This window comes from Dasypus novemcinctus, chromosome 15 (genome assembly GCF_030445035.2).
Source record: "Dasypus novemcinctus isolate mDasNov1 chromosome 15, mDasNov1.1.hap2, whole genome shotgun sequence".
NCBI lineage: Eukaryota > Metazoa > Chordata > Mammalia > Cingulata > Dasypodidae > Dasypus > Dasypus novemcinctus.
The window spans coordinates 2,427,636-2,454,192 of NC_080687.1; the positions used below are offsets into that span (position 1 = coordinate 2,427,636).

The window sequence follows — 26,557 nt, forward strand, 5'->3', positions numbered from 1 at the left end:
GATGACCACGAGTCCAGCACTTGGAAGCAGGCATGGGTAATCACCTGGGGCACAGTCCAGTGTCCCCTCTTGTAGACGGAAAACCGTGCTCTTCTGTCTTACCCACTGCGAGGATTCACCGAGCAGGGCTCTGCCCCACAGTCCCCCCATCCCTGTGCCGTGGCCTGTGCCGTGGCAGCTTCGCCTCCAGCCGCCCTGACCCAGCGAGGCGTGGGGTGGCAGCATTCTACTTATTGTGAGTTCTCAGATGGTTTAGTCCCAGGGTTTCTTACGCGGTATTGCAGAGAGTGTATTTACCTCAGTAGTTCAAGGGACAGATTTCATTGTGCTCGTTATAAGGCTCAATATCAAGATAATTCAAGGCTTCCATTCTAATTAAGTCTTAACTTTTAAAATAATTGCTGATCAAAGTTTAAAAGTAGCAAATTTTTTTTTCCAGATCATGTATTTTATTTAATTAAGAAGGTTCAGATAAGCATTACATCTTCACCACATTAAAATAAAAAAAACTAGCAATTAATGGCTGCCAGGACCATTTCCAAGTTGGGTTTTATTTACCTGTAGACAATAGCAGAGAGAAAACCCTAGCAGCTATGCCTTTATCATTCCTGCTTCTCAAACAAGAGACCATGACTTCCTCTTACTTGTGTCCTACTTGTATTCCTCTAGAACAGGCAAGTGTGTCAAATATTCTAAATTGGGCCATTGATTATTTTGTTAAAAATTTGATAGTTTTCTTTTATAGTGTCATCTTCCTTGTTATCATGAAACGCCATATATTCCCAATATAAAAATGTGCTTTCTTCCTTTACATAACCTATTTCCTTTTCTTTTTTTAAAATTCCACTGGAACATTCTAGAAGAGATGTCATCCACATATTAACCGATAGGACAAATGGCGAGGACAGGCCGGGTCACTTCGATCAAGGCTGATCAACTATAAATGACTTTATATGCTTTTATTTTTGTGTCGTTGATCCCGCTGCCACCATCACAGAGGACGTGGGCGCCCTGGCAGTGGTGGTCCCAGGGCTGAACGTGGGACATTCGTTTGCATGTGTTTGGTTTACTTTCCTCTTTTTTCCTCCGTTTTCTCCAGTACAGTGCTCTTAATCCCCGAGAATCCTGGGACATGTGGCACCCCACGCTCGTGGCAGAGGCGTTATTTGCTATCGCCAACATCTTCAGTTCCCTGCGCCTGATCTCACTGTTCACCGCAAATTCTCACCTGGGACCTCTGCAGATCTCTCTGGGAAGAATGCTCCTGGACATCTTGAAGTTCCTCTTCATTTACTGCCTTGTGCTGCTAGCATTCGCAAATGGCCTAAACCAACTGTACTTCTATTACGAAGAAACAAAAGGGTTAAACTGCAAAGGCATACGATGTGAAAAGCAGAATAATGCATTTTCAACGTAAGTCGGATCACATTTGTATTGGCCACTGGGCAGAATTTAGAGTGTGTTACCTTCTGAATTTTAAAAATACATGACAAGTAGTTGGAAAGAAAATGGGAAATTAAAATTATGGCTAAAGCAGAAAACAGAATTCATGTGCTTTAAATATAAATGAAAAAAATCCAATACATTTATTTTAGGTTGTAGTAAAGTGGTCTCTTCTTTTAAATGACCTCATAAAAAGGAAAGCCGTATAGGCCCTTTTCAAATGTGGAACAGAAAAGAAAACTCATGGATCACTATTACTTAACAAGCAAATTGCAAAATGAAATATAAATAGAACCAATCATGTAAGAAAACCCAAATTATTTCCAGTCTTTCCTCATGTGGTTTCCAGACACTGACTTCCCTTCCTGTCTTTTTTATTTTCTGGTCCCCACAACAACCTAAGCATCTAAAAATAATCCAGATAGAAACCCAGGGCTAACCTAGGCCATAATATGCCCAGGAAACACCATGTGCTGACGCCTGGCCGAGCAAGAGGCCACGCCTGCCACTGCCAGGAGTCCTCACAGCAGGTGCAGGCAGTGCAGGCTCATGGCTGCATGCGACGCTCGCCTGGCCTCTTCGCATTTGTGCTTGTTTCCTTCCCACTGCAACAAGTGACTGCTCTGCAGGTGCATTTAAAAATTAGGTGATACACAGTAACCACAAGGTGAAAATATGGTCTTTATTTTTTAGTTAACTATTTTTAAAGAAGCTTTAGATTACTCGAATGTTATATCAAAAATATAGGGGGATTCCCATATACCCTATCCCCTTCCACTCCTATGCTTTTCCCCATTAACAACATCTTTCATTGTGTGATACATTTGTTACAATTGATGAGCATATATTGAAACATTTCTTCCAATCATGGGCTATAGTTTACATTATAATTTACACTTTGCACTGCACAGTTTTATAGGTTTTGACAAAATGTATAACGGTCTGTATCCATAATTGTAACATCATGCAGGACAATTCCAGTGTCTCCAAAGTACCCCATGTCATACCTATACTTCCCTCTCCCTCTCAGAACCTCTGGAGACCACTGTCTTTATCTCAATGTTACAAGTTCTTCCATCACTAGAATAATGATAAGTCTACCTTAGTCCATAGTTGCATCTCCCTTATGTTTGTTCATTCCTCAGCCTTGGGGCTTTGGGGATGGTGATGCCTGCTCTGTTTCTGATTGAGAGGGGGCTTAGACCCCATGGGGCAGATGGGTGGAACTCTCTTGCTTGCAGTTGCAGACATTCCCTGTTTTGGGGATGGGTGTTGTCCATCATCATCCTCTTGTTCGTTATCCTGGGCAAGTCCAATGGACTGGAGAGCAGGTATTGCAACTCTGCTGAGATTCGGGGCATATGAACAGACCAAAGATTTAAACCTCTGCGACATACGTTTAATGAGTATAGTGCTAATTAGAGGTTCAAATAAAAGAAGTAGATGAGTCATGTGTAGGGAAATTGTAAATGTGTCTAACTCCATTACATTGGGGAGCATGTATTCCAAGGTAAAGCCTGCTGACAGGGTGCTGAATTCCTGAGCTTGTCTGCCCTGCTTACGGTGTCCAGATGTCTCTAGAGCCTCAGGAGCCCCTGCTTGAGCCTGATTGGTGCTTGGTAATAATCTCGCGGTGCCAGGGAAGCTCGTTCCTGGGAGTCATGTGCATTTGCGGGGAAAGTCGTGCATTTGCCTTAGAAAGCGGTCACATTTGAGCCACAAGGAGGCCTTCAAGAGGTAACTCTTGGGCAGTATATAGTACTAGGCTAAGTTTCAATTTCTTGAGAAAAGGTTCGTAAGTACAACCATCAATAGCAAGGGCCTGGTGTGACGGCCTGTCCTCCTTCCTAGGCACTGCCCGTGTACTCGGGGTTCTTGCTGCTCTATTAGAGAACGTAGCAGGACTCCCCAGGATGGGAAGTCAATATTCTTTGGTTATTGTGTGGGTCCCCACCCACCGAGACAGCACCCCATGAACTCTTGAACATATGCATATGCCGCAGAGACGTGCCCCAGGTGCACCCCTCCCCACACATCCCCCATCACTGACACCCGACACCAGTGATTCTCCCCTTCCACGGATGTGACCCTTCTGCAGTCCAAAACCTCCCCCAAAACAAAGCTAAAAGATAAATAAAATAATAATAAAACACAAAAATAAAAAGAATAAAAAATAAATGTTAAAAAAGTAGAAAATAAAGTACAATACACTTGTTGCAATGTTTCATCACTATAAGATCTGTTATCTTTTGTGCGCAGTGATTGTTTCTTTCTTAAGATCCCCCAGTATCTTACATTTTTTTGCCTTATCTTCCAAGAAGCTTTAGGTTACAGAAAAGTCACTTAGAAAATAAAGGTGATTCTCATACACTCAGCTCCCCCTTCCTCTCCCTTTTAATAGCATTTTACATGTGGCTGCACATTTGTTGCAGTTGATGCACTAATATTGACAGACGGCTGCTGACCAAGGTCAATGGTTTACATTATAGTTTATATTTTGCTCTTAGAGTGGCTTTAAAAGTCAGGCTTTGTTCATGAGTCATGATAGAATTTTATGCAATACAAAGAGCTCAATAACTTCTCAAGTGGGAAGAAGTCACTAACTTCACTTAAACCAAATCACTTATGGTTAAAATCACTCTTGACAGTGTGGTTTGGCATCTCTCTTGTCTGTGGTACCAACATGTAAACTCTGTTTTAATTGGTCTTTGTGTTGATCCGTGGGTTCAGTTTTTTTTAAATATCTTTTTTTTTTTTACAGATTTATTTTTTATTTATTTCTCCCCCTCCCCCCGCCAGTTGTCTGTTCTCTGTGTCTATTTGCTGCGTCTTCTTTGTCCGCTTCTGTTGTTGTCAGCGGCACAGGAATCTGTGTTTCTTTTTGTTGCGTCATCTTGCTGTGTCAGCTCTCCGTGTGTGCGGCACCATTTCTGGGCAGGCTGCACTTTCTTTCGTGCTGGGCGGCTCTCCTTACGGGGCGCACTCCTTGCGCGTGGGACTCCCCTACGCGGGGGACACCCCTGTGTGGCAGGGCACTCCTTGTGCGCATCAGCACTGCGCATGGGCCAGCTCCACACGGGTCAAGGAGGCTCAGGGTTTGAACCGCGGGCCTCCCATGTGGTAGACGGACGCCCTGACCACTGGGCCAAGTCTGCTTCCCCCGTGTGTTCAGTTTTAACGGCTGCCTCAGGGGACTGAAATCCTTGCAGGAACAGATGTGGTGCAGACCGTAAGTCACACGGAAAACAAAAAGCGTCCCAGCTCCGGTCCCGTCGCACCGCCTTCCCGCCTGCTCACGCTCCCGCCCTGGGCGGCAGTCCTCCTTCCCGTGTCCTCCTTCCTGTGTCCTCCTTCCCGCGTCCTCCTCCCGCTCCTCCGGGACCTGGGCAGGAGGTCAGCAGAGCCCCTCGCCGCTCCTGCTCCCCCCGGCGTGGCCTTGAGTACGTCCCACTCTGACCCTAGGCTGCCTCCTTGCTCCTCTGTCGTGGCCTTGCTGGTCCCTCGCCCAGCTTAGGTGGTCGCCCTCCCTCCCTCCCTGAGTGAGAACCCCCCGGACAGGCCCCCTGGATTTCCGATGGGAGACCCTTTGGTGCTCAGATTTCACGGCCGTTTCTTGGCGCCTGTTCCCTGATGCAAACTGCAGGTCGCGCCCACCAGCCTGGACGGCCGCTCGCCCGGCGCCCTGCTCTGCTTCCCCGAGAGGACCTCCAACAGCGGCTGGAGCTGTGGCCTCCAGGCCCTCCCGAGCGGGGGACAGCTCTGCCTCCAGACCCCCCTCCTCAGTGCTCTCGATCCTCTGCAGTCAGCAGGGTTCCCTGCTCCAAGTCCTCCCCCCGAGAGTCCCAGGAACCCCTTCCCTGCTGCTGGTTTCTTGGTTAATGCTCACATGCCACCAACTAAGTGGGGTATCTGTCCAAGGAAAGTGTGGCCAGAGAATTTTGATGCAAACTATTTCGTATAAATTGTATTCCAAAGGCAGATAGCTGCACTGGATTGTTGTAATATGTATTATTTTAGTTTATCCATATAAATGGTTTCCTATATTATCATGAAAAGCAACAGATCACTGGAAATCTCAACTATTATGGGCCAAATTATTCAACACTTAAATAAATCACATATTCTAGTCAATTATTTTTAACAGATAACTGAATATAAATCTTTTCTGTGTGTGTGTGTTTAAATTTTATTTAATTATCTTTTTTAAAGTTAATAGATCACACAGAGCGTTACATTAAAAAACATAAGATGTTCCCATATACCCCACCCCCTACCTCCATCATTTTTTTTATTGTATTTTTTTGAAGATACATAGATCACAAAAAATGTTATGTTTAAAATCTTGAAGCCACAAATTATATTGCTTAAAAATATTCCTAAACTAAAATAATCTTTAGTATCATTAAGCAGGAAGTACGGGCTGAAGTCAGCTGTCCTTTGGTGACCCAGTTTTGGCCAAATGGGCGTCACAGTCATTGGAAGAGCCTGCCTCGGCGCCCCCAGGCCCCGTGCTGCATTGTACGTCTGTGCTTTTGTTCGTCTTCAGGCTTCTTTTTGTGAATCGAGGCTATTTTTTAACTACCCACCATCTCAGAGCTCTTCTTCCACGCGAGCATTAAAAGGCATCGTCGTTGGCTGTCAAGTTCCTAACGCGGTGCGGCCGCGTCACAAACCACAGGACATTCCGCTCCTCCTCTTGCCTTATTAACACTGCAGCGTGTTCTGCACCTGGACTCACCTGGTCTCCTCTCCAGTCCTTTCCCACTCGGGCAGCAGACGTGCGCTGAGCCTGCCCGCCCCGAGTCCCCACCGCCACCGTGCCTGTCCCTCTGTCCCCCCACCCTAAAGGAAGCCTCTGTGGAGAGGCTGCTCTCTTGCCTCTCATCAGTCTTCCGGCAGCTGCAGTTTGGCTTCTGCTTCCATCATCCCAGGAAACCAGCCCTGAGAGTGGCGTCTAGAGTTTCCACACCGTTCCACCCGTGGACGTCCATCTGTTCTTGTCGTGCTCTGGGGTTGCTTCCTTTGACGCTGACACTTCTTTCTGTGAAACGCTGTGCTCCTTCACCTTCCGTGCTAACCCGCGCGCTCCGCCTCTCACTGCCCTCTCCTTGGCAGTTTGGTTTCATGACTGCTCTTTAAATAGTGAGAGCCCGGCGTGCTCTGCCAGACACTCTTCACAACGTCCTGGGAAAACTCACCTGCCCTTCTGCACCTGGCCTGGTGACTAAGAGGTGACCCATCTTCGTGTGGCGAACGGAAGGCTGCGTCCCCAGACGCGTACCTCCAAATTGGACTCGTCTCCACGCGTACCTCCCGGACCTTACGGACAGCCTCGGGCGGATGCGGAGGCTCCTCAGGCCCCCTCTGCGCTTTTTACCCCGTCTTCCCATGCTTCCTGTCACTAAGGAAACCAGACATTTAGCCACTGAAATCATTCTGCACCCACCATGGAGCCAAGTGTCTCTGGGCAGGAGAATCCCCTGTGAGGTGGCAGGCCTGTGCCCGTGAAGTGGTGGGCCTGTGTCTGTGAGGTGGCAGGGCACGTCCCATGAGATGGCAGGGCATGAGTCCCCTGAGGTGGCAGGGCCTGCGTCCCATGAGGTGGCAGGACTTGAGTCCCCTGAGGTGACAGGGCCTGCATCCTGTGAGGTGGCAGGGCACGTCCCATGAGGTGGCAGGGCATGAGTCCCCTGAGGTGGCAGGGCCTGCGTCCCATGAGGTGGCAGGGCGTGCGTCCCGTGAGGTGGCAGGGCTGCATCCCGTGAGGTGGCAGGGCGTGCGTCCCGTGAGGTGGCAGAGCGTGTGTCCCGTGAGGTGGCAGAGCGTGTGTCCCGTGAGGTGGCACGGTTGCGTCCCGTGAGGTGGCAGACTTGAGTTCCCTGAGGTGACAGGGCCTGCATCCCATGAGGTGGCAGGGCGTGAGTCTCCTGAGGTGGCAGGGCATGCATCCCGTGAGGTGGCAGGGCGTGCGTCCCGTGAGGTGGCAGGGCGTGCGTCCCGTGAGGTGGCAGGGCGTGCGTCCCATGAGGTGGCAGGACTTGAGTCCCCTGAGGTGACAGGGCCTGCATCCTGTGAGGTGGCAGGGCACGTCCCATGAGGTGGCAGGGCATGAGTCCCCTGAGGTGGCAGGGCCTGCGTCCCATGAGGTGGCAGGGCGTGCGTCCCGTGAGGTGGCAGGGCGTGCGTCCGTGAGGTGGCAGGGCTGCATCCCGTGAGGTGGCAGGGCGTGCGTCCCGTGAGGTGGCAGAGCGTGTGTCCCGTGAGGTGGCAGAGCGTGCGTCCCGTGAGGTGGCACGGTTGCGTCCTGTGAGGTGGCAGACTTGAGTCCCCTGAGGTGACAGGGCCTGCATCCCATGAGGTGGCAGGGCGTGAGTCTCCTGAGGTGGCAGGGCATGCATCCCGTGAGGTGGCAGGGCGTGCGTCCCGTGAGGTGGCAGGGCGTGCGTCCCGTGAGGTGGCAGGGCGTGCGTCCCGTGAGGTGGCAGGGCCTGCGTCCCGTGAGGTGGCAGGGCATGCGTCCCGTGAGGTGGCAGAGCGTGCGTCCCGTGAGGTGACACGGTTGCGTCCCGTGAGGTGGCAGACTTGAGTCCCCTGAGGTGACAGGGCCTGCATCCCATGAGGTGGCAGGACGTGCGTCCCGTGAGGTGGCAGGGCGTGCGTCCCGTGAGGTGGCAGGGCATGCGTCCCGTGAGAGGCCTGTCTTGGCCTGAAGCAAACCACCTTGTGCATAGTGGCGTTGCATTCCTAATGACTGGAACTGGCCAGCTGGGGTCAGCTGTGCTTATTTTAATCTTATATCGTGTTCAGAAGGGTCTCATATTAATTCATGTTTCCTCAAGGTTTATTCAAGAGTTACAGGAAAAGCTCAGTTGTGGAATACAGTGCCTTTTTACTAGTCCGCTTTCTCTAGTTGTTAATATCTAAGCTGGGAGGCAAACTAATTTTTAAAAGTTGAGAAGTATCTTCCAAGGGCAATGGACAAAGCGCTCTCTTTAGAAAGGCAGTGTGGTCTCCACGGCTGGCTCCAGGCTCTCGCCTTCCCCAGACGTGCTAGTGCCTGACAGCCTTGTGGGGATCTCACTGCGAGCGGGAAGGCGGTGGCCAAGGCGCGCGTCTAAGGAGCAGCTGGTGACCCAGCCGGAGCTGGCCCGTGTCGGTGCCAGCAGATGTGGGAATCACTAGTTATCAGAACACTTCTGGAAGCAATGGCTTTGATGTGTTAAGCTAGGTGATTAAAAAAAAATCCGTATAATAAAAGAACAATTCAATAAGGAACACCAAGGTCTTGATACCAGGATCTTAATTTATCTAAGAAGTAAATATATTTTAATTAAGGGAAACAGTTTTACAAATCTCACCACTGATTCATTCCACTGAAAAGAGAAAAGGAAAATAACAATAAGAAAGAAAGAATGAATACCATAGTTAACCACAAATTGTTGTCTTCTCTTGACTTTCCTCCTTTTCAAATTCTAACTGAAACACCTAAATAAATATTTTGCTAAGGAAAGTACTAACATTCTCTAATAATTGGGAGTTCTTATTTTAACAGAAGCAGATAAGTGCTATTAAACCATAGCAAACCATTTATTCTGCATCACTGTTTTTATTTGAACCTTTGAAGAAGCAACCGTCCTGGAATTTATGCGGTAATACTTGATGTACTTTTTTGTATTATTTATGCTACTTAACTTCTAACTCCCTCTGAACTGCCATGGGTGTCAGGGGAGAACCAGCTCAATTGTATTTGTTTATCCACAGTAAACATAAATGCTATTTGGAAAGAAAGACCACAATTATTTAACAATAGTCAAATGACACTATTAATTGCTTTGGAAATTGTCATTTAAATTATTAAAAATAAAGAACTCTTGGCCATGGGCCAAACTTACTTTTTTCCTAAGAAAGTTTGCAAGACGTGAATTCTCTTGGCCTTTGTGTAAGTCCAGTGAGCTGGATTTGCCTTCCCTAAAGAGGTGGGAACCTGACCTTGGGTGCCCCCGAGGCGTGCACGCAGCTGCTGCAAAGTGGCCGTTCCTGCAGCTGGTCCTGCCCTGGTTGGAGTCGGTCAGACCAGCAGCCCTGGCAAAATAAATAAATGAGCCATTAAATCTTATAGCCCATAGTTAAAATTCAATTTGACAGTTAAAAACATGCGGTTGTTTACTCTTTTGGGGAAAGTAATCCCTAGATGCTAATGAAGGTGTCTTTAGTTAGACTTCACTGCTTTAAGAACCAGGAATCCACGGTTTGTTTCAAGTTCCAGGAGTTTTGTTGTAAGAATCATGAGCAGGATGGCACTTCTTTGGTCCCTGAGCAGGGGTTTGGTCAACAGGGGAGACCTGCAGGAAACGCCGGCTCCCCAGGAGCAGGCGCGGCTTCCACTGAGCCCCGGCACGATGTGCTTCAAGGACGTGTGTCCTTCTCAGCACGCTAATCGGCGGCCGTGCATCATCCTCCCTTCCCTGCGGTGTAGTTTGCACTGCCTTGTAGCCCCAGCCACCCCCGATTCTTTCTCCTAACCCCGTGCCCGCCAGCCCCTTCCCACAGCCACGTTTTCCTGATGCCTCTAAGGTCAGGCCTCCTGATGGGCAGTCTGCCTGCCTAGGCTCATCTTTTCACACCAGGCCACACCTGGGCCACTGCTCAGCCCCCTTGACCAGGGCTGGCCCAGGCCTGAGGGTGGGGGTCTCCAGGGGTCTGCAGGAGGGCCACCCTTCCGCTGGAGGACACACAGGACAGTGTCACTGTTAACCCATCAGCAAGGTCCGAACTCGTGAGGCTCCCTAAAACGAAATCCTGCCCCCTTGGTCACCTTGCCAGGCAGGAGAGAGCTCTGTGGTTTCTAAAAAATTTAACTTAGTGTTTTTCACAAAATATTTCAAATATTGTCTTTTTCTTAACCATTTCCCAAGGCATTAAATAGCTCTGCTTTTTATTAACATATTAAAATGGGTCTCTTGAAATAAACAGGTCTCCATTTGTGTCCCTTTTGTTTCACATGCTTCTGCTCCCATTTCTTGTTGTGAATTAAGGAGACATGACTTTCAGTAAAATCACAGAGGGTTCATGGCATGGCTGGAACGAATGAAATGTTCCTTGAAATATAAAACAACATCTAATGTGATTGTCTCAGCATTCTGAGGCACTTTGCCATCTAACTGGATTCACTATGTGCCATTTTAATGATAAATGTTGACATCCACAATGATGACATTGTTTTTAATCCTCCTACAACCAAAAGCAAAACCAGGTGGAACTGACTTTTTTCGAAGCCTGTGCTTTAGGGTCTGTCGCTGAGTGGTTGTTGCTGAGTGCCCTCGGATGGGGTCAGCGAGCACTTTCTGTGGAGGCCCAGATAGTAACTGTTTCAGGCTTTGCAGGCCACGTGTGACTGTCCCAGCTACACAGCTCTGCCTTCACGGTACACCAGCAGCTCTCGACAGTCTAGGAATGAATGAGTGTGGCTGTTTCAATGAAACTTTATTTATGGACATTGAAATTTGAATTTCATGTAATTTTCACATGTCACAAATATGTTTCTTCTTTTGATTTTTGGAAACCGTTCTGGCCAGATTTTGCCTCTGTGACCTCGGAGACTCAGTGCAGCTTTCAAAGCTCCTAGGACCCTGGGATAATAAGTACACTGTTTGTGGAGTGTGATTAAAATGATTTGCTTTAATTCTCTTTATTAAGTTTATAGTCTTCCTAAAATATTTTACTGTTGCTATGTGTTGTAAGTTCGCCAAAACATGCGTAGTAATAGCCGTCATCCGGTGTGGCATCCTATCATATGACGGTTCTAGTAGTAGGGCGGCTGGCCTTACGAGTGTCCCTTTGTCTTTGTCCCAGGTTATTTGAGACGCTCCAGTCCCTGTTCTGGTCAATATTTGGGCTCATCAACCTGTACGTGACCAATGTCAAGGCAGAGCACGAGTTCACCGAGTTTGTTGGTGCCACCATGTTCGGGACGTACAACGTCATCTCGCTGGTCGTCCTGCTCAACATGCTGATCGCCATGATGAACAACTCGTACCAGCTGATCGCCGTGAGTCGGCGGCTCTATCTCCGTGTCCCCCGGAGGGAGCTGCCCTGGCATTACAGGAAGTAAAGCCTCTAGCTGGCTAGACTGATGCGACGGATCCGAGTTACAGTATGAGTGGAGGGCTTGAAGTTTCTTAGCAGGTTACACCACATTTGGCTCTCTAGTCCCCCTGATTACGAAATACACTAAACCCCTCTTGCCAGGTTGCTTATTTTCTACATAAATAACTACAATTCTTTTGTATCCTTGACTCTATCAGCTAAACCTCTGAAGAGTTAGTATCATTATTTTGAGAAGGTATGCTCTGAATTTTATTTAGCCTGTCTTAAAGGGGGCAAACGTTTCTTATAATATGCTTGTCACATATGGAAACTTACATAAAACATGAGAATAGATGATTTTTATTTACTTATTCACAGAATAAAATATTTCCAATGCATAATAATTCCTCCAGACACACCTAGATGCTAGAATGCACATGTTTATCTGAATTTGTGAATATGTAGAACTTCATTTAAACATCTTACACACTTGAAGTTTTTATAGAGTCTCTATATATTTGCTGCAGAAGTTCTGTATTCCCCAAGTCAACACATTTCCAAAATGTGGATTTTAATTGCCAGACCAAGAAAAAAAAAAGGGAATTTAGAAAACCTCCGATTATCAAGCTATCCACGGAGATACTGCTGCCAACAGTTTGGGCCCTGTGCAACATCACATGTCCCGATTTCAGCAAGAAGTGAACACTGTTATCCCAGAAGAGGAGGGCACGTTCTTTCTGCCTCCTTTTGGTCTGGGCTTTTCTAGGTTACCTCATCACAGAGACGAGCGTCCTCTTTGAGTCCCTCTTTATTTTGCCCAAACGCTAAGCCTCCTGGAACCGACCCCCGAGGGCCTGAGGCCTGCCCTGCTGCGGACAGCCAGAGCCAGGCGTTTCCAGAGCAGCAGCGCTGGAGCTTTCCTGCTTGTCCTGCTGCTGCTCTTCTCCAGGGTATTAGGAAACACCTGGAAAACCAGGCCAGTTCAACAGCTGGAAGGCAGCAGCATGCCGGCCACAGCTGGCACCTGCTGCCAGCCGTGCCGCCTCCGTTACCAGCCCTCAGTCCCGTGGTCGTGTCCACGGCATGCTTGGTTTCAGGCACCCCTGGCGTGGTCAGCGCTGCCCCTTCTCTCCAGAATCCAGGGAGGCCGTAGGGCGGGAAATAAAGCCAGGGAGTAATTCCACACGGAGATAAGACACACTGAAACTGTGGTGACAGCAGAGAGGAAAGGACGTGGCTTGGGGGGGTGTGAGGCAGCCGAGTGGGCGAGAGCCAGGCGCGGGCGGGGAGGGCGGTGCGTGGGCTGCGGCTGAGCGCTTGTGGACCGGAGCAGGGGGGCAGGGCCGTCTCCCCCAGCGAGGGGAGAGTCTGTTTCGTGAGCCCAGGGAGAGACCAGAGCGAGTGTCGGGATCGTCCTCAGTGTGTGACCCCTTCAAAGGTCAGGCAGAGCGGGAGCGACACGTAGGCCGAGGCTTTGTCTCCGCGACGGCCGTTCCGCTGTGGCCATGTCCGCTGAGTCGGGCTTCCACTGCCGCTGCCAAGACGTGTACCTGCTTTGCGAGTACAACGCAAGCAGCCAAAATCTACAATCTTGTTTAGAAAGAAAGAAGGAGGGGATTGAGATGGGTAAAGAGAGGAAGCGGGGGAGACTGCAGCTTGCGGGTTCCCATCCGTCTGTACGTCTGTCCAGTCAACTCTTTGCTAGGCAGAAACGAGGGCCATGGATTTCCTAGGCACTGTGGTTCTTGTTCAAAGCCCAATCCGACCAAAATCTAGACTAAAACCCATATTGCACAGTATAGAAATAGATGGCATGTGCATTTATTTCCACATATTGATTACAGAATATTAGAATGAAGCTTATAATTATTCTAGTCTGAAATATGTGGTCTCTTTACTGATAATAATGGATTACAGTGAACTATTTTGGATTCCTAGAACACTTGGATGTGCAGTTTCTCTCACTTCCTACTTCTCAGGTGTTAAGCTTGAGTCAGATTGTTGACTAACAAGAGGAGGCTGGCTTCGCTGTAACTGACTGCCACAAATGTTCCGAGTTTCCCCAGGAGACTGATCAAGTGGGGTGACTGGTAGTCGTTGAGGAGAGAGCCTCAGGGCTGGGGCAACAACTGGCCATCTCTTATCTGGTGTCATTCAGCCGAGGTCGTGTCAAGGTTCAAAGTTGTGTCACAGAGGGCCTCTCCCGCTCTGGCTGAGGAGCTCCCCCCTGAGTTTATGTCCTTTGCCTGAAGGTGGGCAAGAGACACTCATGAGGAAACAAATCGAGTAAGATTTTACTATGACATGGAAGGCTCAGCCGTGAGCACCTGGGAAGGTGGCACTCACCTGGGAAGGTGGCACTCACCTGAGCAGGGGCCCCAGGCCTTGGGTGAGGACAAGGCCCAGCAGCTGCCAGAACCTCCTGAACTGGCGTCGTGAGCTGCCCTGTGGGAAGGCAGGCGCGGCGATCGCTCAGGATCTTGAACGGGGAGTTCCTTTAGATGGCTGTTTCACTGTAGGGGGGGGATGGAGTGATGCAGAGCTGGGGCTCCCCGCCAGGGTAAGGCTTCGTCGGCAATATGCAGGTGACTCTGGCAGGTGGCAGTGTTTTCATAAGCAATTTGATCGATGTTCTGAGAGTCCCCTTGGAGTCCGGTTAGAGGCCCTGGCGAGGCGTCTCTCTCCTTGCTGCCTAAGGAAGCCGTCAGCAGCTGTCGTGTCCCCCGTGCAGGACCACGCGGACATCGAATGGAAGTTCGCCCGCACCAAGCTCTGGATGAGCTACTTTGAGGAAGGCGGCACGCTGCCCACCCCGTTCAACGTCATCCCCAGCCCCAAGTCCCTCTGGTACCTCGTCAAGTGGCTGTGGACCCACCTGTGCAAGAAGAAGATGCGGAAGAAGCCAGAAAGCTTTGGAACAATCGGGGTAAGAACACCGCGGGTTGGTATTACTCTCTCTTTTCCACTGTGGTTTTGGATATACTTGTGGTCTTTATGAAATGTGTTTGGGCCTTTGGCCCTTTAGGCCTTATGGATTGTATTTCATGAATACTCTTTTGCACATCGGCCATGTCTAAAGCACTGTCTACGTGATGAGGGGTTTTTCAAAATCCCCTTTCCTACAACGCAGGGCCGCCCTTCCCCATGGGGGCTTCCCCCAGTGCCGCAAATCAAGGTTTGACCAGCCAGAGAACCCCTTCTCCGTGCCCTGCTTTCTAGCACTTTTCAGAGTTGTAACCGCCGCTCACTTCTTGGCTTCGGTATTCACTGTGTGCTTCTCCCTCTCTGGACTGAAGCGCCGTGAGGGCAGGGGGGCTCAGTCACCCCCATTCCTAGTGCCCGACGTGGGACCTGCACAGAGCACATGTGCGGAAAAATCTCAATCCAGTGATTTAATGAATATCATAATTTGACTATGCTGCACCACCTGTAGGCAACAAATTCAGAATATGTTCAATTGCTCAACATTTTGTTTCTACCCCTAAAAGTATTAAAGGCTAAGAAGTTATTTTTTTTTAAATGTTAGGGAGATTTTCAGGAAGGTGGCATCAGAGGAGGCAGGCAGGGCTCAAGTCTCATAAAAACAACTGAGAAAGGGGGAAAAGCTGTCTGAGGGACCTGCTGTGGGGGGCCAGGGGCCAGGACAGTGCCGCACAACCCAGGAGAGAGGGGCAGAGGTGAGGAGCCCACAGGGCAACCAGGACTTGTCACCGCGGGGTGGCGGGAGTGGAACCCAGGCCCCCCACGGTGTGCAGTCTGCATAAACCTGAGGCTCCCTGCGGCCCACCGAGAGGGGAACAGACATCTTCCTCCTGGGAAGGGGGGTGTGGCAGAGGGCGGGAGTGGTTTCTCCTCAGTGAATTTGACCAGCAGAACTTGCCTCTGGTCAGACCAGAATCACAGACAAGTGGGGTTGGAAACATCACCTCCCTGGGAAGATTCACCAATGTGTGCCATCTGCTGCCTGGCCAGGAAACTATGAGGAGAAAAGCTGCTTTTAGGTCTCTTAACTCAGACACCTGAGAGAAAATCTGCACTCCATTAGTGAGTCCCTGGCCCAATTTTGATAACTTACACTGGGCAGTTTTAACGGCTCAGAATAAGTTGAACCAAAAATCAAAGAAGAGCCATGGGGGAAGAAAAACCACTAGGCAAGAAGGAAACTGATGATCAGAGCAAATTCACCAACATATCCATTTGCCTAGACATCAGCAGAAAGTACAAGCCATACTAAGAAACAGAACAATATGACCCAGCCAAAGGAACAAACGGAATATCCTGATGAGATACAGGATTTAAGACAACTAATCAATGATAATAACACAACTCTCCTAATTCAATCTAGAGTTGAAAGAAAATACAACTGAAGAGAACACACTGGGTGAGTGTAAAGAACAATTCAAAAGCCTGCAAGGATAAAAACAGAGTTTGTGGGAATGAAAGACACAATAGATGAAATTAAAAATACATTAGAAGGGACAACCAGCAAGATAGCAGCGGACTGAGGCGCTCCTAGAGTCAGCTCCTGCTACTGGCAGTTACCAAACACCAGAGCTCTCTGGAGCTGCTGAAGCACCTATTTGGGGGCTCCAGGAGACAAGAAGAGCATCCTGCCGCACCCTTGAATGAATGGAAGGAGGAGACTGCCCATCTGCAGAGAAGACTCGTGAGTAGAGTGCTTCATGCCCCGGAGGCTGGTACCTATCCTCCACCGAGGTATAAGCCGCCTCGGGTGCTGTTCCACAGCTGGAATTGAAAGTTCCACTTTCCAAAACCAAGGGAGGAAGAGACAGTTGAGCACCAACTTTAGCTACTGATGAGAAAATTCAGCAGGCTAAAGTATAATCCTAAGAACAGCTAAAGTTTGAGCCCATCCATGTCAGAAAGAGGCCAGGAGCTGCCACCTTAACTCTGCACCTGTCATCAGGGGAAGAGGGTGGACTGAAAATCACAGCACTGGTGGGACTGGATTCTTTCCATCCAGATCACCTCCAGCAGGGAGGAAGCTGGGGGAACCTGCACAAGCCTCCTTGGGAAATTACCAGCCAAGCTGTGGAGGCTGGTGATTATCCTACTCTGGCAGTGCAAGCCACCCAGGAGCTATTCTGTGGCTGGAATTGGAAGCTCCATTTCCCAAAAATAGAGGAAGAGGAGGTGGTTGGCCACCGATTTTGGCTACTGATTAGTAGACTTGGCTGGCTAAGGTATAACCCTAGGGACAGCTAGGGTGTGAATCTGTCCAAATTGGAAAGAGGCCAGTGGTCGCCATTTGACTCTGACTCCAGCGTGAGGGGAAGCTGGGCTAACCAAATATCATAGTGATGGTAGGAACTGGTTTCTTTCTCCCAGCCCTAGCTTAGGCTTCAGCCCAACCTCTGGCAGGGAGGAGGCTGGCAGGCCCAGCACCAGCCTATCCAGATGACTGCAGGTATCTTTGGCTGGCACAGACTGAATAATCAGAAATCTACCAGGACAGCCGCGGTCATCTTGGACCCACACTGCATAGATTTCTGCCCACATCTGTAGCTCCATCCCCACCCAGGCCGGGGAGAAAGGGGTGTGAAGCTTCATCAGTCTCTCTGGGCAACTACAGTCTAGCCTGCATGACTTGGATTATTCCATACAGCTGTGACTCTGTCCCTACTCCTGGCAAAGGAGAAAGTTGGGAGAAACTTCATCAGTCCTGGGGCAATGAGGGCAGCTTGAGCCTCCACAGCTTATAGCACCAACTGCATCCTTGGCTCCTATTGCACAACCAGCAAGGTAGAAAGGGCAGGAAGCCCTAAACGAAAGTGAAAAACTGCACCCAGAATAAAATACTCTAGTAAGCCAGATGCCAAGACAACAACAAAAAATTGCAGTCCACACCAAGAAACAAGAAGCTATGGCCCAGTTAAAGGAACAAGATAAGCCTCCAGATGACAAAGGAGTTGAGACAACGAATCACAGATGTTCAAACAAATCTCCTTAATAAATTCAACGAGATGGCTAAAGAGATTAAGGATATTAAGAAGACATTGGATGAGCACAAAGAGGAATTTGAAAGCATGCATAGAATAATTACAGATCTTATGGGAATGAAAGGTGCAATCAATGAAATTAAAAGAACATTGGAATCATATAATAGCAGATATGAGGAAGCAGAAGAAAGGATTGGTGAGCCTGAAGAAATGGCCTCTGAAACTGAACATACAAAAGAACATATGAAGAAAAGAGTGGAAAAAATTGAACAAGGTCTCAGGGAAAATGACAGCAAAAGGCATGCAAACATATGTGTCATGGGTGTCCCAGATGGAGAAGAAAAGGGAAAAGGGCAAAAGGAATATTTGAAGAAACAATGGTAAAACCTGATTAATGTCCAAGAAGCACAGCATGCTCCCGTTCAAAAAAACCTGAATAGACCAATTCTGAGACACATACTAATCAGAATGTCAAATGTCAAAGACAATGAGAATTCTGAAACAGCAAGAGAAAAGGAATGTATACCGAATAAGATTAAGTGCTAATTTCTCACCAGAAACCATGGAGGCAAGAAGACAGTGGTTTGATATATTTAAGATACTACAAGAGAAAAACTTCCAGCCAAGAATCTCATATCCAACAAGACTGTCTTTCAAAAATGAGGGTGAGATTAGAATATTCACAGATAAAAAGAAACTGAGAGAATTTCTAAGCAAGAGACCAGATTTTCAGGAAATGCTAAAGAGTGTGCTAGAACCTGAAAAGAAAACACAGGAGAGAGAGGCCTCAAAGAGAGTCTAGAAATGAAGATTATATCAATAAAAATAACTGTAAGTGTCAAAAGAGTGGTAAAAATAAAATATGACAGATAAAACTCAAATAGTCAGGAATAAACTTAACCAATGATGTAAAGCACTTGTATTCAGCAAACGGCAACTCATTGTTAAAAGAAATTTAAAAAGTCCTAAATATCCAGAAGAATATTCCATGCTCTTGGGTTGAAAGACTCAATATCATTAAGATGTCAATTCTACTCAAATTTATGTACAGATTCAATGCAATTGAAAAAAAATCCATTTTTTAAAAAATTTGAAAGCAAAAATATCAAATTTATTTGGAAGGGTAAGGGGTCCTGAATAGCCAGAAACATTCAAAAAGGAAAAGCAAACCCTCATCTCCAGACTTTAAATCATATTACCTAGCTATAGTGGTAAAAATAGCATGGTACTGGCATAAAGACAGATACATAAACCAATGGAACCAAATTTGTGGTTCAGTTCAGAAATAGACCCTTACATGTATGATCAAGTGACTTTTGACCAGCCTGTCAAACCCACACGGCTCAGGCAGAACAATCCATTCAACAAATAGTGCTGAAAGAACTGGATATCCATAACTGAAAGAAGAAAAAAGGATGCCTATCTCACAACTTATCCAAAAATTAACTCAAAATTGATCAAAAACTAAAAATAAAAGCAAGAACCATAAAGCTTCTAGAAGAAATTGTAGGAAAATATCTTTAAGACCTGGTGGTAGGTGGTGGATTCTTAAAGGAGATAAGAGGAGGACTGAGTGGACTACTGATATTTAATGTATGTAGAAGTTTTAATTAACTTTACTGTAAAAGAGTGGAAATGTATAGAGTGGATGGTAACAAATAGTGTTTAACAGCTATTTTATAAGTGAGATGTGGCTGAAAATGGTAGTCTAGTTATGTAAATGTCAATTGACAGAATGCTAGAGAACAATCTAGGAGTTGAATAGCACAGTAAACCAAGAGGTGGATGAGAATTGTGGTTGATGGCATAGATGCAAGAGTGTTCTTTGTGTGTTAGAGCAAATGTACATCACTTCTGCAAGATGGTGGGAATGTGGAGAAGCATGGGAAAAATACAACTGGAGTGACCTATGGAATATAATATTCTTGCATCTATGCCAAAGATGTACTGTGTTTATAATGGAGTGGTTTGGAAAATGTGAGTCAAATGTACACTATGAATGTGGTAACAACCAGATGATGTTATCTTATCTCTAGCAAATGTTCCACCACAGTGTGGTGAGTTGATAGAGGGGTGTTGTTTGGGAATTCTGCACATATACATGATTGTTTTATAAGTTTACAACTTCTGTCATAAAAAATATATTTAAAAATAATTATAGGGTGGGATAGGGGAAAAACACACCAAATGTAAGATAAGGACTATGATTAGTAGTAAGATTTTGACAATATTCTTCCATAATTTGTAAAATACATCTCATCACAATGCAAGGTGTTGATGGAGGGTTGATGAGTTGGACCCCTGTGCATGTTTACTTTATAAGCTCACAACTTTTACTCTACACTTATTGTTTATGTGTGCTCATATATAAATACTATAAAGATAATAATAATAGTGTGAGTTGGGAGAAAATACTTAGGTTAATAGTAATATTTTGACAATGCTCTTTAATCTTTAGTTAAAAAGGTATTAGTGGTAGAGTGTTATGAGAGTCCTGTATGATGTTATATATGTTTGTTTTGTAAATTCACAACTATTACTGTACACTTATGTTTGTGTATGAGTGATATACTTCAATAAATTTTTTAAAAATTAAAAATTATAAAACATAAAGAGAGAATCAAAATACATAAATATTAGAGTCATATAATAGCAGATTTGAATTGATAGAAGACAGAATTAGTGATATCAAGTACAAAACATCTGAACTGGAAAAGACAGGAGAACAGAAAGAGAAAGGAATGGAAAAAATGGGAACAGGTTCTCAGGGAACTGAATGAGAACATGAAACACACAAACACACACATTATCAGAGTCCCAGAAGGAGAAGAGAATGGAAAAGGGGCAGAAGAAATACTTGAGGAAATAATGATCAAAAACTTCCCAACCCTTATCAAAGGCATAAATATCAGTATCCAAGAAGGGTAATGCACCTAAATAGAATAAATCCAAATAGAACTACTCCGATACACCTACTATTCATAATAACAAATATCAGAGATAAAGAGAAGATTCTGAAAACATCAAGAGAAAAGCAAAGCATCACATACAAGGGCACCTGAATAATATTAAGTGCCAACCTCTCATCAGAAATCATGGAGGTGAGAAGAAAGTGGTATGATTTATTTAAGGTACTGAAAGAGAAAACATGCTAACCAAGAATTCTATATCCAGCAAAGCTATCCTTCAAAAATGAGAGTGAGTTTGAAGTCTTCACAGCCAAACAACTAAGAGAGTATGTTACCAAAAGATCAGAACTACAAGAGATACTTAAGGGAATGGAAAAGGAAATTTTGCAGCAATGGCAAGAAGATGTTTTTTCAATATTAAGGGACAACAATAGAGAGGTATAAGGACGTATGGAGTTTTTCTTTTGGAGTAATGAAAATGTTCTAAAATTGTCCTAGGTGATGACAGCACAACTCTGTGATGACAGCACTACACTGAGTGTACACTTTGAATGGATTGTACAAAGCCTGGGGCTGTATAACGCAGGGCTCCAGTAGTGGATGATGGACTGTGTCTAACAGGCAAATATAAGCACATTTGCTCATGAGTGGTATCAGATGTGTAATACTCATAAAGGGTGTTAAAAATTGGGTGGATTGGGGGAAAATACACCAAATGTAAGATATGGGCTATAGTTAGTAGCAATATTTTGATATAGTTTGTAACATATGTTTCACAACAATGCAAGGGATTGGTGGTAGGGAAATACATGGGAGCTTTGTATGATGATATGCATGTTCATAAATTTTATTATCCATTCATTGTTTATGTTCATGTATGAATGATATACTTCAATACAATTTGATTTAAAAGTAATATTAGGACTTCTCAGAGTCAAAGTCCTGGTATATTATAAGATTATATTTACTTTGGAAATTTCTGTCATCTTGCAAAATAGGAATTCAAGCAATTCCAGCAGAAAATGCATGGACTTTGGCCTTTGTTCTAGCCAAACCACTGTCATGGGGCAAGTCAGTCCTCAGTTCTTTCCCACTATATTTCCTGATTTTTGAAATTCTTAGAGTGATGTTTCGGGAATTGTTGGGGATTGAACTTGTCCCCAAAGGTGTGTACAAATCCCAACCCTTGGTCCTATGGGTGTGAACCCATTTGTAAATAGGACCTTTGGATAAGATATTAGTTAGGATGAGGCCAAACTGAATGAGAGTGGGCCCAAGTCCAATAGACCTGAAGTCCTTATAAGCAAAGGAAATTGGACACAGAAAAGGAAACCCAGGGAGCAGCCTGAGGCTGGCAGTCAATGGAACCCAGAGGAGAAAGGAGAAGTCACTGCCTCATGCCTTGCCATGTGTCAAAAAAGCCAAGGATCCCCAAAGATTGCCAGCCAGTCAGAAGAAACAGACCTGGGAGGAGCAAGCCTTCTAGCCTCTGACACTGAGCCAATAAATTTGTGCTTAGTCAGTCCATTGTGTGGTTTTGTTTTTGTTCAGTGGCCAAGAAACTGATACAGGAATTAACAAACTAACATTCATTCACTTTGACCTTCTCAGAGAAATTACTTTGGAAGTATTCTAAAGTGCTGTTAGATTAGAATCACCAGGTATTATTAGATACTTAATCAGTTTTAAATTTGTTTTACATTTCATTTTACGTAATTTATGACTGCTAGTTATACCCTAAATGACCCTTTTCACTAGTTAACATCATCACCCATCAGACATTGTTTGCAACACCAGTGATGCCTTCTCTTACTAGAAGTGGCATTGATTTTTTTGTCATCTCAGTAACCATTCTGATTCTAAAGCAAAATTGGTTGGCAAACTGGTATTGCAGATAGAGAGGTAGTTAGGAAAGGCAGTTATATTCTTTCTTGTAGTGCATTACACTGTGAAATTGGGGTATTAAAAATAGGAACATATCTGATCCTAGAAATCAAAGTCAGATTATAAAGAAGCCTTATTCTGCAATCCTCATATTAATTTATGGACTTTTTCACTCACCTCAGAAAGAGTTAAATTACTTTAGTCCAAGTGTTTATCTATTAACAGATTTTAAAGTTCAATTTATAAGCAAAATTATTACAGAATAAATGTAATGGTTTAGTTAATATAAGCATTCATTGCATATATTCCCACAAGTTAAGGAACTGGGTGAGGAATTAGAGTGTGGGAGGAGATGCAAAGGCTTGTCTTCTGTCCTTGAGGACATAATTTCTAATGTGGGAGATAGAGATGGGAGGACATATTACTACAATGCACATTATATAATATCTTAATATTATAATGAAGTCGTATAAAAGATTCAGTAAGAGAACAATGGAAGAAATAAATTTTGCTTGAGATAAACAGGAAATAGTTTCAGAGATGCCAAACTCCTGCTTCCTTCCTTCCAGATTAAAATGCAGTCAATACTAATTATTTGAGGTTTCCATATTTGTGAATTTGGCCCTTGCTAAAACTTATTTGTAGCCCCAAAGTCAGTATTCGTGAGACTTCTGTGATCACTGTGACATGCCCAGAGCAGTGGGAAAATCAGTCACATGAAAAACGCATTCTCAGCTGCAGTTGAACAAGGCAGTGCTCTTCCTTCCTGCTTCAGCGCTCACATTCTGACGGGTGTCCTTTGTGCAGTATACTTAAAGTCACATTTTCACACTTTTGTGCCTTCTGGTAGTGATTGCACTGCTCGTGTGGTCCTCAACCGTAGCACTGAAGTGCTGTCTAGTGTTCCTAAGCGCGGGAAGGCTGCGACGTGCCATATGGAGAAAGCTTCCATCATGGATGAGTTACAGTGCTGCTGGCTGTGAGACAAATGCTAATGAGCCAACACCTCATTTAATGAGCTCTAATTACCTGCACCCAATGCAAAGTATAATTAAGCTGGTTTAAGTTTATGTTCAGAAGCTTTGTTTAAATGTTACTCTAAAATGTTCTGAAGGCAATGATACTCTTTCTAGATGGGGTTATATGGGGAAGCCCTTAGAAGCCTGGTGAAACAAAAACTTTCTAGAGAATTGTATGCAAATTTAAGGAAGAGACTACATAAGGCGTCTTTAAATTAAAACATGCATAGAACAAGGTTAAGTATCGATAGGTCGAGATGTGGTAAGCCAGAGGCTTGGAGGAACCCAGCTTTGAACTTCTGCTGGGGGCAGCGGTTCAGTATTCACTGATTCAGTGTTCACTGGTGACTTTATAGAACATAACGACTGCGAGTAACAAGACCTTCATCCCATCTTAGTCTTAAATTCCTAAGAATTTATTTAATCAGTCCATGAAAAGATATTAAGCTTCATTCCCTCTTAATAAGATATCCCTCAAAAGCGTATTTTTCTTTAAAAAGAGCTTGGCAACAAACAAAAAATGCCATGCCGCAAAGTAATTTGTCTCTTAATATTTAAATTTTAGGCAAAGGGAATCTTGGGTTTTAATATGCCACTAAAATTGTTGCAAGTTTCAACTGCTTACTCAGCTTCTACAAAATATTGAACCGTGCTCTGATGTTTTAAGAGACCCAGCTGGGCTTCCAACAAAAATAGTGGAGAACCGCTCTGTTTTCAGTTTGCTGAAGGCTGCCAGTGCAAAAATCCCAGAAATGGGTTGGCTTTTATAATGGGAATTTATTAGGGTAAAATCTCACAGTTCTGAGGCTATGAAAATGTCCAAATCAAGGCATTGTCAGAGAATCTGTCTCACCAAAGTTCAGCTGCTCCGCTGACACCAGCCCCTGCCTCTCTCTCAGCCTCTCCAGGTTTCTCTGTCTTCCCGCAGCTGGAGATCCTGGAGTCCTCTCCCACATGCAGGGTGAAAGGTTATGGTCTTCTTTCTCTGTGGCATTTTTCTCTTGTGTCTCTGAATGTTTCTCCCACTTGTAAAGGACTCCACAAGAGGCCAAGACCCACCCTGGGTCACACCTCACTGAGGCCATCCAGGCAGAAGCCCCCAACAACTCATTCCAACCAAGGACCCCACTTCTTTAGGAATGGATTAACTCCAAGAACATGTGCTTTTCTGGGATTCACAAAAGAGCTTCAAACTCACACACCCTAAGAATTGGGTTCCAGCTGTCGCCCTCAATCTCCCACTGTGGACGCATGGTCAGGGAGCTGTAAGAGGACCTTAACGTTCAGCTGGGCTTTCTCTATCATGGTAGCAATGCTAACCTTCCAGAGGAGAAGGAAAATGGCATGAATTAGAGAGCTTTCTTTTTCATGTATTAGCCTTCTCAAAAAAAGTAAATAAAATTTGATTGTGTTTCTATCTCTCAATTTAATATTTTGCATCAAGCTGATGCACAGCAAAATAAGTCAGAACTAATTTTGACCTCAAATCGTTCTTTCTTTCTTTGCCATTAATGTTTCCTAACCTTTACTGGTGAGTATTTTGATGCTTTGGGAATTTATGCCAAACTAAGTAAGTATCCTGAGTCATGTTCCTCTTCTCCATCCTTTCGCACTCAAGCCCACCTCCTTTCCACCAAGCTAAGGAGCGGTGGATGCCTAATCAAAGGCAGTGCTCTCTTCCTTTCTCTTCACTGGACTGTATTTCCAAGGCAAAAGGACAGAATACTTTTTCATATTTTTAGTTGAGTTGTGCCCATTTTCATTTATATGGAAATAAACAGTACAAATTATTTGTAAAGAACCTCTAGTTTCTAAAACAACCATAAGATAAATGAAAAGTAAATAGAGGTAATGGTCATATTAACAGAAGATTAATGTCAAAAAGTCATTGATTTTCCTGTGAATTAATTTCAATTTAGATAATCCTCCCACCATCTCATTATGTAGTCATTTGAACACCAAGAAACACACATCATTAATTAAAAGGTGACACTGAAGCACCAGTGACTGTCTCTGTGTCAGGGCATGGCTTAGAATGTAGCATTGCATTTCAAAGGGACCTTTGCAATCATTTAGTTCCGTCTTTTCCTTTAAGAGAGTTTGTTTACCTGAGCCAGTGTCTGGGGCCCCTTGGTGACAGGGCTGGGAAGAAAACCTGGGCCTTTTCCTTCCAATCCATTGTGTTTTCCATTTCCCTCTCAATTCCCTGAAAAGTCTAAGGAATAGGCAACAGTGTCTTCCACGTGGGGCATTCATCTTTGGTTTTGCAGAGCCTCTCGTTGCTTCCAGCTGTGCCTTCGGCAGCTGCCTCCCAAAGCCCTTGCTTAACAGGCTGGCTCACCTTCTGCTCTCACCCTGCCTTGCTTAGCCTTTGCCACCTTTCTGAAACAGAAAATCAGCTAAACTGGAGTAGAGTCTAGCGTCGTCTTTGAGGCTTTTCACTTACTTGCGTCCCCCAGAGCTGCCTGACGCCCTCCTGGTTCCATCCTTACCTGGTCAGAGGAGGGAGCCTGCCCTGTGGGCTGCCGCGGCCACTCACCAGGAGCCCGTCCTTGGCGGCTTATCTTGCCATTTACGACTTCCGAATAATGCCAATAAAACTAGCCCTGAAAGCTCATTAATGATTTTTTTTTCACTTTGAACTTCCTTTTATGGGTGACTGGAGTTTCAGATAATTAATATTTTACTTGGAATATTTTATGGGGAAAAGCAGAAAGGAAGCAGAAATGTTTTATTGAGCAAAACCTTTATCCCAGGCAGCAAACACATTACTGAGAAATGGCCTGTCTCTGGGCAATCATGAGACCCCAACAAAAGCCCAGCCCGCTGAGACAAAAAGCATCAAATGAGAAAACGCTCTAACTTGTAGTGTTCGATATTACTTCTTGCGAATTTTTTGTTTACCTGATCTTATCAACAATGCTCTTCTTAATATAAAGCACTAGTTCTAGAACATAAGCATGCAGTGAAATCATCAGGTATCGCCATCTTAACAAGAATTTCCAGCTTGTAACTTGATTAGAACCTCCTATTAGGAAAGCATTGGCATTGTCGCAGTTTGATATGGTTATGAATTCCAAAAATAGATATTGGATTATGTTTGTAATCTGGTCTGTACCTGGGTGTGATTAAGTTATGATTAGGGCTTTGATTGGGCCATCATTAGGGCACTGAGATAAAAGGCATGGCAAAGGACAGAGTTGAGGGTTCTTGATGTTGGAGTTCTGATGTTGGAGTTTGATGCTGAAGCCTTAAG

The 26,557-nt window shown here is 45.3% G+C and overlaps 1 protein-coding gene across 2 annotated transcripts in view; it reads left to right on the top strand.

The window, feature by feature from the left end:
* The window catches only part of TRPC4 (transient receptor potential cation channel subfamily C member 4), a 202,154-nt gene that overhangs the window by 152,684 nt on the left and 22,913 nt on the right, over window positions 1-26,557 (top strand). For both annotated transcript variants that reach the window (XM_058276920.1, XM_058276921.1), the window contains exons 6-8: window positions 1,100-1,413; window positions 11,296-11,491; window positions 14,261-14,455. In XM_058276920.1, coding sequence (XP_058132903.1) covers window positions 1,100-1,413; window positions 11,296-11,491; window positions 14,261-14,455 — 705 coding nt within the window. The remainder of the gene's footprint in view (window positions 1-1,099; window positions 1,414-11,295; window positions 11,492-14,260; window positions 14,456-26,557) is intronic.